Source organism: Sphaeramia orbicularis, chromosome 8 (assembly GCF_902148855.1).
Source record: "Sphaeramia orbicularis chromosome 8, fSphaOr1.1, whole genome shotgun sequence".
In the NCBI taxonomy this organism is placed as follows: domain Eukaryota; kingdom Metazoa; phylum Chordata; class Actinopteri; order Kurtiformes; family Apogonidae; genus Sphaeramia; species Sphaeramia orbicularis.
In genome coordinates this window covers 7452153-7469954 of record NC_043964.1, presented here as the reverse complement: position 1 = coordinate 7469954, position 17802 = coordinate 7452153, and the positions used below count along the sequence as shown (strand labels likewise).

At 39.7% G+C, this 17802-nt stretch overlaps 1 protein-coding gene across 6 annotated transcripts in view; it reads right to left on the bottom strand.

Annotated features, from left to right (window-relative positions):
• The window catches only part of LOC115423791 (protein TsetseEP-like), a 30532-nt gene extending 13166 nt beyond the window's left edge, over window positions 1–17366 (bottom strand). For 5 of the 6 annotated variants that reach the window (XR_003936004.1, XM_030140839.1, XM_030140841.1 and 2 more), the window contains exons 1-2: window positions 17068–17366; window positions 803–1331 (exon numbers count right to left, since the gene is read on the bottom strand). Coding sequence is in view for 5 of the 6 variants with exons in the window: in XM_030140839.1 (XP_029996699.1) it covers window positions 803–1331; window positions 17068–17334 (796 nt within the window). In the remaining variant the exon portion in view is untranslated. The remainder of the gene's footprint in view (window positions 1–802; window positions 1332–17067) is intronic. The other variant, XM_030140840.1, reaches the window with a different exon arrangement.
• Window positions 17367–17802: the final 436 nt, after the last annotated feature.

Genomic DNA, 17802 nt, shown 5'->3' with positions numbered 1-17802 from the left:
TTACCCAAGCCCCCCGCCCCCCCAAAAAAAAATAACCCAAAAAACACCATAAAGCATCCAAAAAGACTTAAACACCATCCAAAAACACCCACATATACCACCCATATAATATTACATAGAACATTCGATTTTTAAATACTGGTGACAGGATGTAGTCGACAGATGTTTATAACATATAGTCATCTTTTATTGGTCGTATCTGCGTGAATATTATATAGATTATATATAAATAGAACTATGAGCAAAACGATACTGGAAAAAATGAGGGTTTATGAACTTAGTGAACTAAAAGAACAGACATGTGACTGTGACGTCACAGATTAGCTCAGTGCTAATGTTAGCTATTGACTGGTGGTTTGAGGTCCGGTTGTTTCCAGAACCGCCGACCTGGTGGCGTGTGGAGGAGGAAACACCATCTGGTTCAGGAGGATCCAAGATAATCTGAACAACACGACACAAGAGGCTTTGAATCCAACAGACATGTGACCAACAGGTGGGTGTGTCCCTGAATGTATCATACACGCATCATATACATAGAATAGAATAGAATAGAATAATAATATAGAACAAAACAGAATAGAATAATAATATACAACAGAATAGAATAGAATAGAATAATAATATACAACAGAACAGAACAGAATAGAATAGAATAGAGTAATAATACAGAATAGAATAATAATATAGAACAAAACAGAATAGAATAATAATATAGAATAGAATAGAATAGAATAGAATAGAATAGAATAGAATAGAATAGAATAGAACAGAATAGAATGGTGTTTCCATGTGTTCCTCTTACCGTTGTCCAGGACCACCTCTGGTACTGGTTCTGGTTCTGGAACAGGTGCCGGCTCCTCCACTGGTTTCTCTGGTTCCGGCTCAGGCACCACAACAGGTTCTGGTACTGATACTGGTTCTGGTTCTGGGACAGGTTCCTGTGCTGGAGCTGGTTCTGGGACAGGTTCTGGGGCAGGTTCTGGCACTGATACTGGTTCTGGGACAGGTTCTGGCACTGATACTGGTTCTGGGACAGGTTCTGGGGCAGGTTCTGGCACTGATACTGGTTCTGGGACTGGCTCTGGTACAGATACCGGCTCAGGGACAGGTTCTGGTTCTGATACGGGTTCAGGAACAGGTTCGGGTACTGGTTCTGGGACAGGTTCTGGTGCTGCGGGTGGTTCTGGTACAGTCTCTGGTGCTGATACAGGTTCTGACGTGGTAACTACTGCCAATACTGGTTCTGGGACAGGCTCTGGTGCTGATACGGGCTCAGGTACTGGTTCTGGTGCTGCAGGTGGTTCTGGTGCAGATACTGGTTCTGGTTCAGCCTGGGGAACAACAGAGCCAAACAGAAGGAGTTCATCAGTATTTGTGTGTTTTTATGGTGTTTCAGTGGCAGTGACTGGCAGTGGGCGGGGCTTAGAGCAGCAGAGTGCAGTCGGTGAGAGAGAGATGGAAGATTTGGATTATTTCTATCTGTTTTCGTGGTAAATTCATGTAAATAATTGTATATAACTGTGATAGTTCTGTTCTAGTGGTGGGTTTGGACATGCTTTGTCATGTTTCACTGTTTTTAATCAGTATTTTTGTGGTTTGTATAGTTCATTGATAGTGGTATTTAATTTAGTTTTCATTATTTTGTTAAATTTTTCTTCAGTTTTGTTTGTTTATTTCCATTTCTCCTCAATTTTTCTTCTGTTCTGTTCTTTTTTCCTTATTTTATTCAATTTTTCTTCAGTTTTTTTCACTTTTTCATATTTTATTTTAATTTTTCTTCAGTTTTGTTAATTTTTTCCATATTTTATTCAATTTTTCGTCAGTTTTGTTCATTCTGTCAGTATTTTAATCAATTTTTTCAGCTTTTCTTATTCGTTTTAATCACTACTTTTATCTGTATTTTTGCAGTTTGTATAGTTCATTGATAATGATGTTTGATTTAGTTTTGTTCATTTGTTCATTATTTTTCCTCAGTTTTTGTTCAGGTTTGTTAATTTTTTCATTATTTTTTATTTTTTTCCACTGACAGACATTCACACAGGATCCAAATGACTACAAAAAACGAAAAATAAGAACATGGGCACAATGAGCTAGACAAACTAACATGTTTGAACACATGGAAAATAGATGAAAGTTTTTTTCCATAATCTCATAGTTTCATTATGAACATTTACAGTTGTTTTTATAAAAAATATCATAAAAGAAATTAAAGCCTGCTTTTAATTTTTTTTTTTACTCTAACCCACTGTTTTTATCATTTATTCCATATAACAATGATAACTAATGACAGATTTTAAAAAAAGGTGCTGTAGAATTAGAAAACACACTTTTTTTCCAAACCCGATAAAAATACATCCCTGTCTGTTCTAATCACAGTCATTAAAGGGTTAAATGTGTCTGTGGTCAGTTTTATGTCATAGATCCTCCGTCCGTTGACCTTTGACCTCTGCCTGTCACTTGCAGCTCGTGGTTAATCTGCGGCGTCGCCTGCTGCCGCTGACACCGGGACAAATAAAGCCCTCTTTAACCTGTCACCTGACCCCGCCCCCCCGCTGCACTCTGATTGGCCCGGGCCCCTCCACCTGTCTGTGTCTGATGTGAAGAGCTGTGGCTGCACGGACATCGACACCAGAACCGGGCTCGGGTTTCACACAACAACGCACAGACCTGGAAGAGGCTGTTCTTACACCCACGCTTCTGTTTCAGCGCGGACTCTGAACTCAGCATTGGTTTGGTCGCATTAAAGGTCGATACGATAAACGACGAGTTTAACGGATGAAAGTCTGGAAATAAAATAATGGAATTAAGTCAGACTGCTGCTGCTTTGTGCTTTCTGTATGGAAGTAAATCTGTGTCATCAGATTTTGAATGATAAAAGCCACTGAATTTCTAGCACTGAATTTTTTTGCACTAAAATTAAGTGTTTGAATTTTTTGTCTCTGAATTCAACTGTTTATAAACTTAGAATACAAAAAAATTCAGAAGCAAAAAACTCAGAAGCAAAACCAAACCACCCCCGATCACCACCAAAATTTAATCATTTCTTCCTTGTGCCAGTATTAACATTTCCTGAAAATTTCATGAAAATCTGTCCATAACTTTTTGAGTTATCTTGCTAACAAACAAACAAATGCACGCATGCACACAAAGCAAAGCGATTACAATACCTCCTAACGGAGGTAATAAGTCAGAAATAAAACCCAGGTCTGGGTCCAGACCTCTTTCATATAAAAAGGCCTGGTTCATTGTCTGGGGGCGGAGCTTGTACAAATGGCGGTTGTTTCCCATTGGTCAGGAGGAGGTGCAGCCACTGCTGCCTCCGTTTGACTCCTGCTGACTCATTAAAAGGACAACTGGTGTCTCAGTGGGGGGGGTCACAGTAAAACACACCAGGCAGGGCTACTGCTAACTCCCCCCCCCCCACACACACACCCCTACATCCACACCCTGCACTGGAATGACATCCATTACCGGAAACAGCGCTCCTTCCTCTGCTGCTGAATTCCTGAGCTGTGAACCAGCAGAAAACAGACCCATTGTGTCAGAACAGGAGTCTGAGTCCAGGACCAGAACCAGGACTGGACCCAGAACATCAGGTTCGGTTCACATCTGACCCACATCACAAAAAAATCAGGTTTAAAGCAAAAAACTAAACATGACCAGATTGTGTGCAAAAGTTTTTTATAGTTTGAAAGTATGTAGGAGTTTAGAGACAGATGCAAATGAATGATAAAGAATAAAAAAGAAGTAGTTTAAAGCAGATGTATGTAAAAAAAAACAAACAAACAAGCAAAAAAACAGTTTAAAGCAGATCTATACAAATAAATAAATAAAATAAAAAAGAAGTCGTCTAAAGCAGATGTCCGTTAAAAAAAGATTTAAAAAAAAAGAAGTTTAAAGCAGATGTAAAAAAACAAAACAAAACAGAATGGCAACCGCCCTGTGATGCCACAATATGCAAATTAGCTGAGTCCATTTACTTCCATCATAAACTTTGGGTCAAACCCAATATTTTTCTCATTTACAGAATGAATTAAACTCTTCCAACGGCTTTTTTAAAATCTGGATTTGAATTATTTAATATTTTATATAAAAGTCCGTTGTCTAAAGGGTTTATATTCAGTTTATTACTAATTAAACATATTAATGATTGATCAGTAAATAACAGGTATGAGACACTCTGTCAGGATCAAAATTGAATATTGGACACTAAACACATGTTTGTATGATCTGACATAAAAAACAGTGACTTTAACTAAAATGATCAGACTCTAAATTGGAGAGGTGTTTTTTTTTTTTGTTTTTTTTTTGTTTGTTTTGAGGGCAGAACGTTGACCTCTGGGACCATCTGATGGTAAACATATCCCAGGGCGCAACACTACACTGAGCGCCGCTGTCATAAAAGCCATTTTAGCCCAGAGGGCAGGAGGAGAACGGCATGCTGGGACTTCACCTGAAGGAGGCAGGACGCTCCGACATTTAACCAAACTCAAAGGGTCAAAGGTCGACTGATCCAACACGACGATGATGGTAAAGGAACAGAACCTATGAACAATGAGGATGATGGTTTTATGAAATTAAAACTAAATATGAACCAAAGTGGACCGGACCAGAACTATAAGTAAATATATATGAGCCTGTATCAGCCTGTCCAAGGAAACCAGATGGAAAATACTGTAGAACTACAACTACAGCCTGGAACATCTGTCCTTTTAAAGGTGAATGGATAGTGTGCACTGTCCCCGTCTAAATAAATAAATAAATAAATAAAAATAATGATAACTAGAAGCACTCGGAGAGTGCAGACCTCCGCCAAGGCTGATCAGTGGCCCCCCCCGTGGGCCCCCCCACCCCCGATTACCACCAAAATTTAATCATTTCTTCCTTATCCCATTTCCAACAAACCCTGAAAATTTCATCCAAATCTGTCCATAACTTTTTGAGTTATGTTGCACACTAACGGACAGACAAACAAACAAACAGACAGACAAACAAACAAACAAACCCTGGCAAAAACATAACCTCCTTGGCGGAGGTAATGATAAAAATAATAATAACTAGAAGCACTCGGAGAGCGCAGACCTCCGCCAAGGCTGATCAGTGGCCCCCCCGTGGGCCCCCCCATGCCAAGGAGGTTATGTTTTTGCCAGGGTTTGTTTGTTTGTTTGTCTGTCTGTCTGTCCGTTAGTGTGCAACATAACTCAAAAAGTTATGGACAGATTTTGATGAAATTTTCTGGTCTGCGCCCCCCCGTGGGCCCCCCCACCCCCGATCACCACCAAAATTTAATCATTTCTTCCTTATCCCATTTCCAACAAACCCTGAAAATTTCATCCAAATCTGTCCATAACTTTTTGAGTTATGTTGCACACTAACAGACAGACAAACAAACAGACAGACAAACAAACAAACCCTGGCAAAAACATAACTTCCTTGGCGGAGGTAATAATAATAATAATAATAATAATAATAATAATAATATTTTTTTATAGATAGATAGATAGATAGATAGATAGATAGATAGATAGATAGATAGATAGATAGATAGATAGATAGATAGATAGATAGATAGATAGATAGATAGATAGATAGATAGATAGATAGATAGATAGATAGATAGACAGACAAAACATCACTGGGGCCTTTTGTAAATGCTGTGTCTCAGTGCATTATGGGAATGTGAGTTCTGTGCAGCTTCAGTTTGTTCGTCTGTTGGTGAAGCTGAACCCACGTGTCCTTCACAATCCACCAATTGGACTCATTCTATAAACCAGCCCTGGTGGACTGGAGGAGTTTAAGGTGGACCCATCTGGATCCAGTTGTACCCGAATCTGTGAGAAACCAGTTTCACTTCCCACAATGCACTTCATGACAAAGTTTTTCCGAAAAAGGACTGAGTGCCGTTTGGGTTTGTTCTGTAAACAACCGGACTGTGCTGTTTATGATGGAGTCGTCTATGAAGAAGTTTAACATGAGAGAAGTGATTCAGGAGCAGAAGAACAGAAACACAAATGGATTAGTTTAGGGCTAAGGTTAGGGTGAGGGTTAGAGCTAGGGTTAGGGTAGCACTAGGGTTGGACAAATTCGAACAAAAGTAATGAGGAGAAAAAACATACACTGTGAAAAATAACCCATCATAAATAGATTTAGATTTAATTTATTGGTCCCCGTGGGGAAATTCGTCTTCACTGACTGAAAACACTACAGGGAAAAAAAAAAAAAAAAAAAAGACATTACGTAACATTACAAGAAAGAAAAAAAAAAAAAAAAAAAAAAAAAAAGGTTTAAAAATAAATAAATAAATAACATAGGACATCCTCCTTGTTTGTTTTTTTCTCCTGTTACTGTGTTTTGTTTGGTTTGACACATACGTCATGTGTGTATTTATTTATTCACTCATCTTCCATTTCCCCTTTTCAGGAACTTATAGTATATATACATATGCATCTCATTGTACCTTGTTTGAAATGTACTTGTATTTGAAAACCCTCAATAAAAAGAAGTTTAAAAAACAAAAACAACAACAACAAAAAAGGCTGCTTTAAAAGCCAGTTTAACTAGTTGAATTCTATTAATTATTTGTATTTCCTAAATTCATCCCGTGGACCAGATTGAACCCTTTGGGGGGCCGGTTTTGGTATGTTTAACCCTCCTGCTCCGGTCTGAAAGGGTTAAATTCCTCTGTTACTCGTCTCAGTTACAGCTCCTGCAGTAAAAGTATTTTCAAAACTCAAGTCAAACAAAGACTCTCCGTTTATGCCGATGATGTTCTGCTTTATATCTCCAAACTCTCTGTTTTGTCTCAGAAATAAAAGGATTGGTTTTCTTTAAATAAAACACCAGGTTCAGGTTCTGGTTGTGGTTCTGATTCTGGCTTGGATTCGGCTTCTAGTTCTGGTTGTGGTTCTGGTTCTGGTGGGTGACATTTGTCTGGTCTCGTTTCTCTTTGTCCGTCTGTTGAACGTCAATAAACACTGGATAAAAAAAGCCTGTAACTGTAGACACGGGAACATTTCAACATACGAAGCACATGCAGCAAATGTCAGACGCAGGTCAGGTGGTGGGTTGACATCAGGGGGAGGGGCTTATGCCGCAGGGGGCGGGGATTATGCTCCAGGGTCATAAATAAACCAACAGAACACTCATGTGTTAGATCCTCCTGTTTATTTACTTTAATGTTGTAACTTCAGAAGGTTCTGCAGACGGTGGGTTTGTGACTTTAGATCCTCAGTAGTTTGGACTGATTTAATTAAGTCTAATTAATGACATAAATACAGCAGGTGAATCAGAAATAAAGACTCATTATGTTGACTATGAACGTAAACGTATTGGATGTGAGAATTCTGGGTAAAGATGTGAAATATAAAAACATTAATATGGGTTTATTCTGTTTTTTGGCTCCTAACCCTTAAAGACCCAAACATCTGTCTTTAACCCTTAAAGACCCAAACGTCCGCCTTTAACCCTTAAAGACCCAAACGTCCGCCTTTAACCCTTAAAGACCCAAACGTTCGTCTTTAACCCTTAAAGACCCAAACGTCCGCCTTTAACCCTTAAAGACCAAAACGTTCGTCTTTAACCCTTAAAGACCAAAACGTCCGCCTTTAACCCTTAAAGACCAAAACGTCCGCCTTTAACCCTTAAAGACCAAAACGTTCGTCTTTAACCCTTAAAGACCAAAACGTCCGCCTTTAACCCATAAAGACTCAAACATCCACTTTTAACCCATAAACATCTACATGATCAGTGAATTAAATATAGAAAATACATGATTTACACTGAAAAGATGGAAAATCCAGAGGATAATTTTAGAATAAACGGTGATAAATCATTTATTAAAGGTTAAATGTAGAAGTCGTTGTGGTTCTTTAAGGGTTAAAACTGTTTTCTTATCAATAGTTTGAATTAAAGAACATGATGGAACCCTCTGACTCTACGGTTCTTTTACTGGTTTAAAATCACTGGTTCTGGTTCTTTTGCTGGTTTAAAGTCACTGGTTCTGGTTCTTTTACTGGTTTAAAGTAACTGGTTCTGGTTCTTTTACTGGTTTAAAGTCACTGGTTCTGGTTCTTCTATCTGTAGGTCAGACTGTGGGTCTGTGCGTGGCTGTGCTTCTGGAACATCCAGCTGTTGGGACTGATCTTCCATCTCCGCCTGTTTTTCTGCGTCTCAACAGACACATTGTTCACCGCCGTCAGTGGCAACGGACGGATCAGATAACAGCAGTATGAGGAAAACGCCTCGTCATTCACAACACAAGGAGTTACAATAATAATAATAATAATAATCTCTAATGTTTTTTTTTCAGTTGACATGACTTTACTTCCTGAACATATTTGTTAAATAGACAAAATAAACTCTAGATTAAATTCTGTTTGTATTTTATTCACTGACATTTTATGAACAGAAAACTTCAATTTATGTTAAATATTAAAGAAATTAAACAAACTGCATTGAACATTTGTATACATATATATTACAAATTTATGAGTCTGAAAATCCCAACAGTCTGATTTATCCACATCTGATGTTCTATTCTATTCTATTCTATTCTATTCTATTCTATTCTATTCTATTCTATTCTATTCTATTCTATTCTCAGACTCCTCCAGACTCATAGTTTTAATGTTAATGAACCACTTTAACTTTAACTCTAAGGAACCAAGAAAATAAACCACAAACTTATTCTGCTTTTATTTTAAAAAATATATCGATGAAAAAATAGAATGATAGATGTTTGATCATTAGAAACAAGGGGTTGGACATTTTTTGGACCAGAACCAGAACCAGACCAAGGACCAGATTCAGGATCAGAACCAGGATCAGACCCAGAACCAGGATCAGACCCAGGACCAGACCCAGGACCAGACCCAGAACCAGATCCAGGCCAAGGCCCAGATCCAGACCCAGACCCAGACCCAGGCCCAGGCCCAGATCCAGACCCAGATCCAGGTCCAGGTCCAGGCCCATCATACAGACAGTAAATGGAGTTAAAACCAAACCCTGGATAAACCCTAAAACTGGAACCAGATGCCAACCCTGCTGCTCATGGTATGTGTGAAGGTGTGTGATTGGCTGTTTGTTTGGACTGTTTCCTCAGCTCCTGATTGGTCGGTGTGTGCGATGATGTAAACATTCACTCCTTGTTCCCATAAAAGGAGGTGAGCGTCGCTGTGAGCTGGAACCGCTCATTTACCAAGAATGAAGGAAAACAAACAGCATGTCTGACGGACCCTGGATCCACATGGACCCATGTGGACCTACATGGACCCACGTGGACCCACGTGTCCACATCTGCTGGTTCCACTTGTCCTTTTCAGAGGATCAGGACACACATGAAACCGTAGACACAGAACGCTGCGACATACGACGCACATACATTAAATGTCAGAGCACAGATCAGGCGGGAGGGGGGGCAGATGGGGGGGGGCGCAGACAGGAGGGGGGGGCAGACAGGAAGCTGCCACGTGAACCTGGGTGGGGGGGTGGGGGGTGTTGGACCATCTGACTGAACTGACCTCAAAAACCCCAAACAAACTCAGAACAACAGCTGAGAACGAACATCTGTGAAATTCCAGAACAAATCCAGACGTGGAGCAGCTGTTGGATCAGAACCAGGAAACAGATGTTCAACTGTTCATTCAACAGCTGTTCAACTGTTCATTCAACAGCTGTTCAAATACATGTTTCAGGCGTGTTTGGACAAACTTAAACCATGTCTGAAACTGACGGTCTGGAGCCAGTTGAAGGTGTTGGAATCATCATTTTAGGTTCCACCTCCTGTTCTGGATGAAATGAAACATCATCATCAAGAGGCAACAACAGAAGAAGAAAAAGAAGAAGGAGGAGGAAAAGGAGAAAGGAGGAGGAGAAGGAGGAGAAAAAGGAGAAAAAGAAGAAGAAGATGATGAACTCAAATGACCTCCAGTGCTTTTCCATGTTAACATGACTCTGCTGATATGAAAATTAGTCCAGACATTGGTGCAGGTCAAAGTTCACCAAGATGAGAACGTTATGGAACAAGTACAACAGAGAATTAGAACCTGAAAAACCAGGTCCAGAAAAGAAAGGTAGAATATTACAGGTGATAAAAAGTGTCCATGTCCACAGTACTGTGGACAGAACCATCACACATGGGCCAATCCGGGTCCAGGAAGAGCACAGGGGACCAGTTCTCCAGGCTCCGCCCACACCACTACACTCCTGATATTTGCCTTTACAGCCTGATCACAATCAAGGTGTACAAGTATATTTGCATCAGTTATTAGTCAGTATTGCAAAAAGATCCCCCCAAAACCATTCCCAAAATGTTTCTTTGGCCATCTTATTACTAGATCTTGCAATCCTCCAAATTTGAAGAAAATCGGATAAAAACTGATAAAATGGCGACCCAATGAAACGTGCACAATTTCATTGTTATAAGAGAGCAAAATTATTTGTACTCAATGTTTTGTAACACAATAAATAATTCCTACTCAACTCCTGTGTGTTTTTTATTACAAAATACACACATCACATTGCTTTTCATTTATTGATCATTTTTGTTGAACAGCTGTTTGATTATCAATTCTTATTTTCAGTATTAAGACAATCCACCATTTTGTTCTGAAAATCCTTCTTTTACAGCCCTTTAATTGTAATAATAGAACGGGAACCTGTTATTTCAGTATTATTATGACTAAATATGCACAACTAGACAGATTTTGGTCTGCTCCCTGGCTGCAGAAAATTTGGTAACAATGTGTCAAACGGATGTTTACGTCAAACCACATGTTTTCAATGGTGCGTTGTTCACCGAAATTCATGTAGTGTCCGTACACCAATATACTTCCATCAATAATATCGCTTATATCCCTAATAGATATATTGTTATAACTTGTTCACAAATGTTTATTTACTCCTGTACCAGAAGACTTAGTTAAAGATCTAACAGAGATGCCACCATGTGGTCAGACAGATTTCCATTCCAATCTTGTAGAGTCACATACACCAAGTAGTGTCCATACACCATATCAAAATATATGGGCCTAATTTTATTGTTTCTGTCAATATGTGGAATTTTTCAGCACGCATGCTTTGGACACGACATCTATGCAATAAACCATGCATGATTATCCTGAGTGCTGAAACATTTGTATATCTTTGTAGGCATTACATATGGAGGCAATTAGGCTGCAGTGACCGTACACCCAAGAATTTCTGATTTGACTTGTACAAGCCTGCAAAATTTTTTATAGACACCATAATACAAAAATATTTTGGGCTTTAAAAGAGAAATATCAGACAAATAAAATGGCCTGTCTGATTTTTTGATAGAGCATTATTATTCTTTATCAATATGTGCACCCTTTCTGGTACCCTTGATTGTGATCAGGCCGTTTAGTGCATTCTAACAGTTTGTCATTCATACTCATATGGTTTCCATAAATCTGTGCGTCCAGGTGGAAACGGTCCAACTGGGTTCAACAGTGTCCTACGTAGTCCACACCTATATGTGGCGCTGTACACAAATACAGACAGAGCCTATGGCAGGATACGCTCAAACCACAGAAGAATGCACTGAGCATGTGCAGGAGGTTCTGTCTGGGGTTTTCTTCTCCTGGTCACATGGTCCTATGGTCGTCATGGTTTCCATACAGTGGTGTTGGTCCTATCCATACACCAACACCAGGAGGGCGGAGCTAGGACATGTTTACGCTTTGGGACCTGGTCTACAAAAATACCGTTTTTTTCTGTCTGACACATCTCTTTTGGCTTCTATAATCCACAGTTTTCCTCCTAAACCTTGACCGACACTAAAACTGGAGTCCGTCCTCCTTTGTGTTGGAGTCGATGTTAATGCGACAGTGACGTTCATTCAGCCTCCGCCGCTTCGTCCAAACACACGACAATAAGAGTCTTTGAGCTGCATGGACACACAGACGGCCTTTATGTCCACACTTACACCAACACCACTGTAAAATATCCCATGATGCACTGCTGCAACACCATGCTTCTGTGACCGTTGGAGCAGAACACCACTTTGGTCAGGTTCACGTCAACTTTCTGGACTTTGGATTTACCCTCAGGCTTCAGTTTGGACAGGAAACACCTCGTCACTTCATTGTGATGTTAAAGCTGAATGATGAGGCCGGTTCTGGACTTGAACCCCCCCCCATGGTCCACCATCACATGACCCCAGGTCCACTTCTCCAGAGTCCATTTCAGACATGTGACACCGCGAACATAAGTAAATATAGGAGACATGTTTGAGTCCAAATATAGCCAGAAGTTGTCCTGTGGTTGCATGTTACAGCAGCCGTGGGCACATTCTTCAGGCCCAGAAAAAGGTCACATAGATCCGACATGTGAAGGCTCGGTGTGTGTCCAAAGCATCCAATGCTAACGGGGCTGATTTAGAGCGGAGCTTAAAGCTGCAGCCGCGCAGGAGGACCACCAAAGCCTCGGGAGTCCACCTCCACCCCTCAGGCATTAACACCGTGGACATAAGGGTCTACCACAGGCATCAGCTGCAGCTCCACAGGGAACACCAGGTCCAGGTCCAAGTCCAGGTCTGGAGACCAGATCCAGGACTGGAGACCAGATCCAGAACAGGAAGAAACTAAACAGTTCAGACCTTTTCCCAAAGTTAGAGTCAGTGGAGATGAAACAGATAATAATGAGCCCAATCACATGACCATAAAAAAAAAAAATAAAAAAAAACTGGAGGAAAATGTTGGTTGGTTGGTTGGTTGGTTGGTTGGTTGGTTGGTTGGCTGGTTAATAAGTTGTTTGTTTGGTTGGTTGGTTGGTTGGTTGTATTGTGGGAAATTTATTGTGGTACCGGTGAAAATTTTCTATTACAGTCGGTAGGTTGGTTCATTGTTTGATTGATAGGATGATTGGTAAATTGGTTGATTGGTTATTTGATTGGTTGGTTGGTGGGTTGGTACGTATAACAATAATACAATAATTTCTACAAGAATAAAAATAGAACACAAGTGCAAACACACTGTGAAATGGAACGTGTCCAGATAAACCCTGGTTTAGAGGACAGGTGTGATCATCTGAGTGACTGTAATCAGATTACTGCTGTTATCTGATCAAACCCATCAGATTAAACTGTTTACATGATCAATACTAATCTGATACTGATCAGAGGATCAGTGTGATCAGGGTCCATCTGTAGACCTACATCTGAACATACAGGAATGAGGGGGTCTAAGACGGTGCCCTCAGGGATCCCATTATCAATGGAATCAAACACAGATTAATCATCAGATACTGATCAGTATCTGACCAGAGTATTAGTGTGGATGTAAACGGTCAGTGATAAGGTGTAAATTCATTAATGGTTCAGTTCATTCAGTCACAAGATGAAAATGACATAAAAAACCAAACGAAATGAACACAACATGAGACAGAAGCAGATGAATGTGGTCGTCATGGGAACAGACTCAGTCATGTGTTTGACATCATCCTTCAATCCGTGTCTGATGTTCCACCGTTCCATCGACTCCACGCTGGAGGATTCAGGAGCGTTAGGGACGTTCTCAGACGTCATGAGGAGATGAAATGGAAAGATTGGGTTTAGGAAAACAGCAGCACTGGAGTCAAACATACGGCCTGTGGCCCAAAACAGGCCCAAAACCAACCCAAAACAGGCCCTAAACAGACCCAAAACAGGCCCTAAATAGACCAAAAACAGGCCCTAAACAGACCCAAAACAGGCCCTAAACAGACCCAAAACAGGCCCTAAACAGACCCAAAACAGGCCCTAAACAGACCCAAAACAGGCCCTAAATAGACCCAAAACAGGCCCTAAACAGACCTTAAACCAACCTAAAACAGACCCAAAACAGACCCTAAACTGACCTAAAACAGACCCAAAAACAGGCCCTAAACCGACCCAAAACAGACCCTAAATCAACCCAAAACTGACCCAAAACAGGCCCTAAACCGACCCAAAACAGGCCTTAAACAGACCCAAAACTGTCCCACCACAGTCCAATCCCTCCCATTTCATTGAGAATACAAACAATTAATGATGTTAAACTCATGTTAGTTCAGGTTCCACATTCAGACCCATATGATCTAAAGTGGATCAGAACCAGTAGAATAAGAACAGAACAAAGTATAAATAATGACAAATACTATTGTTTCTATTTGTTTTAAGTAAAAATAGTAAAATTACATGAAATTGTTTACATTTACAAACTATCCTTTAACTGTTAAATGTGAATAAACTGAACAAACTAACATGTTTTAACAAACACAGCTGGAATTTTAACAGGATTATGTTGGTTTCTCAAACTTTTGTTCATTTTTGTGCATGTTTCGTTCTTATTTATTTTTTGTATTTTTGCTTATTTCAGTTCATTTCCTTCATGTTTCTCAAATTTTTGTGCACATTTCATTCTTATTGTTGATTTTGTTCATATTTGTTAGATTTTTCAGTAATTTTTTGGTATATTTCTGTTCATGTTTCTCAAATTTTTGTCTTGATTTTTATTATGGTAATAATCGATACAACTATGAACAACCTGAAAAGTGTTAAGTGTGCATATTTGTAGATGTGATCTGCTATAATGAACATGTACAAATGACAAACTGGGGCTGAATATTATTAAAATTACACTGATTTTTCTTATAAAATGTCGGGTTGTTCATGTTCTTCTCAGTTTTGAATGGATGGTTTGTAGATGTAAACATTTTCATCTGGAAAAGTCTGTATTTGTCATTATTTATAGATTCTAGGTCAGTGTTTCCGTCAGGACACAGCTGAAACAGACTGAATGTGGGGAAACACGAGGCTTCATGACCTGTTTCAGACTAAATCAACCACATGCTAGCATCACAGTACCGTCCACACGTATGTCACATGTTCAGTGACCTGCACTGATAATGTATGACATCACACACTGAACAGATACAACAGCAGGACAACCAATGAGGACAAAGACTGACGGAACCAGCAGACCAATGAGGATGAAGACAGAAGGAACCAGTGGACCAATGAGGACAAAGACTGACGAACTAGTGGACCAATGAGGACGAAGACTGATGGAACCAGTGGACCAATGAGGACAAAGACTGACGAACTAGTGGACCAATGAGGACGAAGACTGATGGAACCAGTGGACCAATGAGGACAAAGACTGACGAACTAGTGGACCAATGAGGACAAAGACTGAAGGAACCAGTGGACCAATGAGGACGAAGACTGATGGAACCAGTGGACCAATGAGGACAAAGACTGACGAACTAGTGGACCAATGAGGACAAAGACTGAAGGAACCAGTGGACCAATGAGGACGAAGACTGATGGAACCAGTGGACCAATGAGGACAAAGACTGACGAACTAGTGGACCAATGAGGACGAAGACAGAAGGAACCAGTGGACCAATGAGGACGAAGACAGAAGGAACCAGTGGACCAATGAGGACAAAGACTGACGAACTAGTGGACCAATGAGGACGAAGACTGATGAAACCAGTGGACCAATGAGGACAAAGACTGACGAACTAGTGGACCAATGAGGACAAAGACAGAAGGAACCAGTGGACCAATGAGGACGAAGACTGACGGAACCAGTGGACCAATGAGGATGAAGACTGACGGAAGACTGACGGAACCAGTGGACCAATGAGGACAAAGACTGACATAACCAGTGGACCAACCAGGATAAAGTGTGACTATTTTGATGATGACACATCGTTCACTGATTCATTCATGTTAATTAATGTGAAAGTTATAAACATCATTAACATCGTAATAATAATAACAGTTACTTAATACAGTCATAACATGTTTATATATAATCGGAATAATTGTCTAAAGTGCATGAAAAGCTCAGTGTCATACGAATGTCACAATGTTTTTAACTTTTTTTTTTTCTTTTTTAAATTTTTTTGTATTTTATTGTAATCATTTCATTTGGAATTTTATTGTCAGTGTTTGGTAATTTAATAATTGACAACAACAACAATAACAATAACAATAATAATAATAATAATAATAATAATAATAATAATAATCCCGGACATGCTGACTGTCTGTTCATCTCGTGGTTTGAGGATTAACTGGATTAAAACGGTGATGCCGTGTGATGAGGCTCTAAACTGGTCACATGATCAGTCAGATGATCAGATCAATCAGATCAACGACAGCAGACGATCCACGCCCGTTAAACTCCGATCACATGATCAATACAGGATTCTATTCAACATGTTACAGGTTAAAGTTCAATTGATCTGATTGACTAAATCATTTTATTGATTATCTCATCACATTTACAAACAGCTGATTTATTTGGATCAGTTTTTGACATTTTTTCAGACTTTCTGCAGAATAAAGATAAAGAAACACGTTTTTACTCTGAAATAATGTCTGTGTCCATTTAAAACTGATCAATTATCAATTAAAGACAGTTTATTCATTTATTGGTTGTTCATATTTCAGACGTTCATATTTGATGCTTTGTTTTATCAGAGGTAATGGATGTTTCTGTTCAAATATGAATACTATTATCAATAAATCTACTCATTTGTCTTGTTTCCATAGTTTTAGTTTGTTCATTTTTTCATGTAACTTTCGTCACATATGCAAAAATCTAATCACTTTTATGGTCAATTTGTGTATTTATTACTTTATTACATACGTTTTCTGTCCGTCTTTACATAAATTTTAAATATATGTAAATATATTTCAACAAACCACGTTTGTGTTAAAGATAAAAACAAATTAATAGTCGACTTATTTTTGTAGCTTTTTGCATTTTAACATGTTCTTTTTACCAGTTTTCATCATATTTTGTGGAATAAAAATCACCCTATTTTAATTATTTTATCTTAAAATGTTTGACGAAGTCCCTCTGAGCCTTGTTTTGTATATTGTATTTATATGAAAATAAATAAATAAATCGTCTTCTGTGTGACTTTGCTTTTTCTTAACATTTTTATAAGTTTTAATTTGGTAAAAAAAAAAAAAAAGTCTTTCAAAGTTCTTCAGTGTCTTATTATAAGGAAGAAACAGTAAATAGAGAGATAAACCTATCATCTGATCAATACATAATCGATAAGTCCTACCTTGGTTTCCGGGATGACCTCCGCGGCTTTGATGGTTTCCACAACGGGGGCAGGAGGCTCTATCCGCGGGGAGGCTGCGGGCTCGGGTCGGCGCGGAGCCAGAGCCCTGGACGGAGGGATGTCATCCCCGTAGCCGACCTTAGGCTTCTTGTCCCCGGCTTTGGAGGAGGCGGCGTCGGGCTTCTTACTGAGCAGCGACGAGGCGAAGTACACGGCGACTACCGTGAAGAGGAGGGCGGGGATGACGACGGTGGGGTCCAGGTCCATGGTGGGGGTCCAGGGGGGAGCCGTCAGACACAGAGCCGGGATGGAGTCACTGAGAGCCGGGCAGGAGGAGCAGCAGCGGCGGCCGGTGTGTGTGTTCGAGTCGCGGTGTCACACACACTGAGGACCGGAGCGTCTCTGACGTGGGTCTAATCTGATCCTCCACAGCCCGTCAGCTGGCGGAAAACACGCAGCCTTTCAAAATAAAAGACCATTACCTTCCAAAATAAAAGACCGACTGACAGAGTGGACATATACCTTTCAAAATAAAAGAAAGATCAGAGTGGACAGTTACCTTTCAAAATAAAAGACCAAAAATCAGAATGGACTTAACTTTCAAAATACAAGTCTATTCACCTTCCAAAAAAAAAAAAACGGACTAACAGAGTGGACATCACCTTTCAAAGTAAAAGAATAAATAGCAGAATGGGTACTTTCACAATAAAAGTCTATTCACAGTCCAAAATAAAA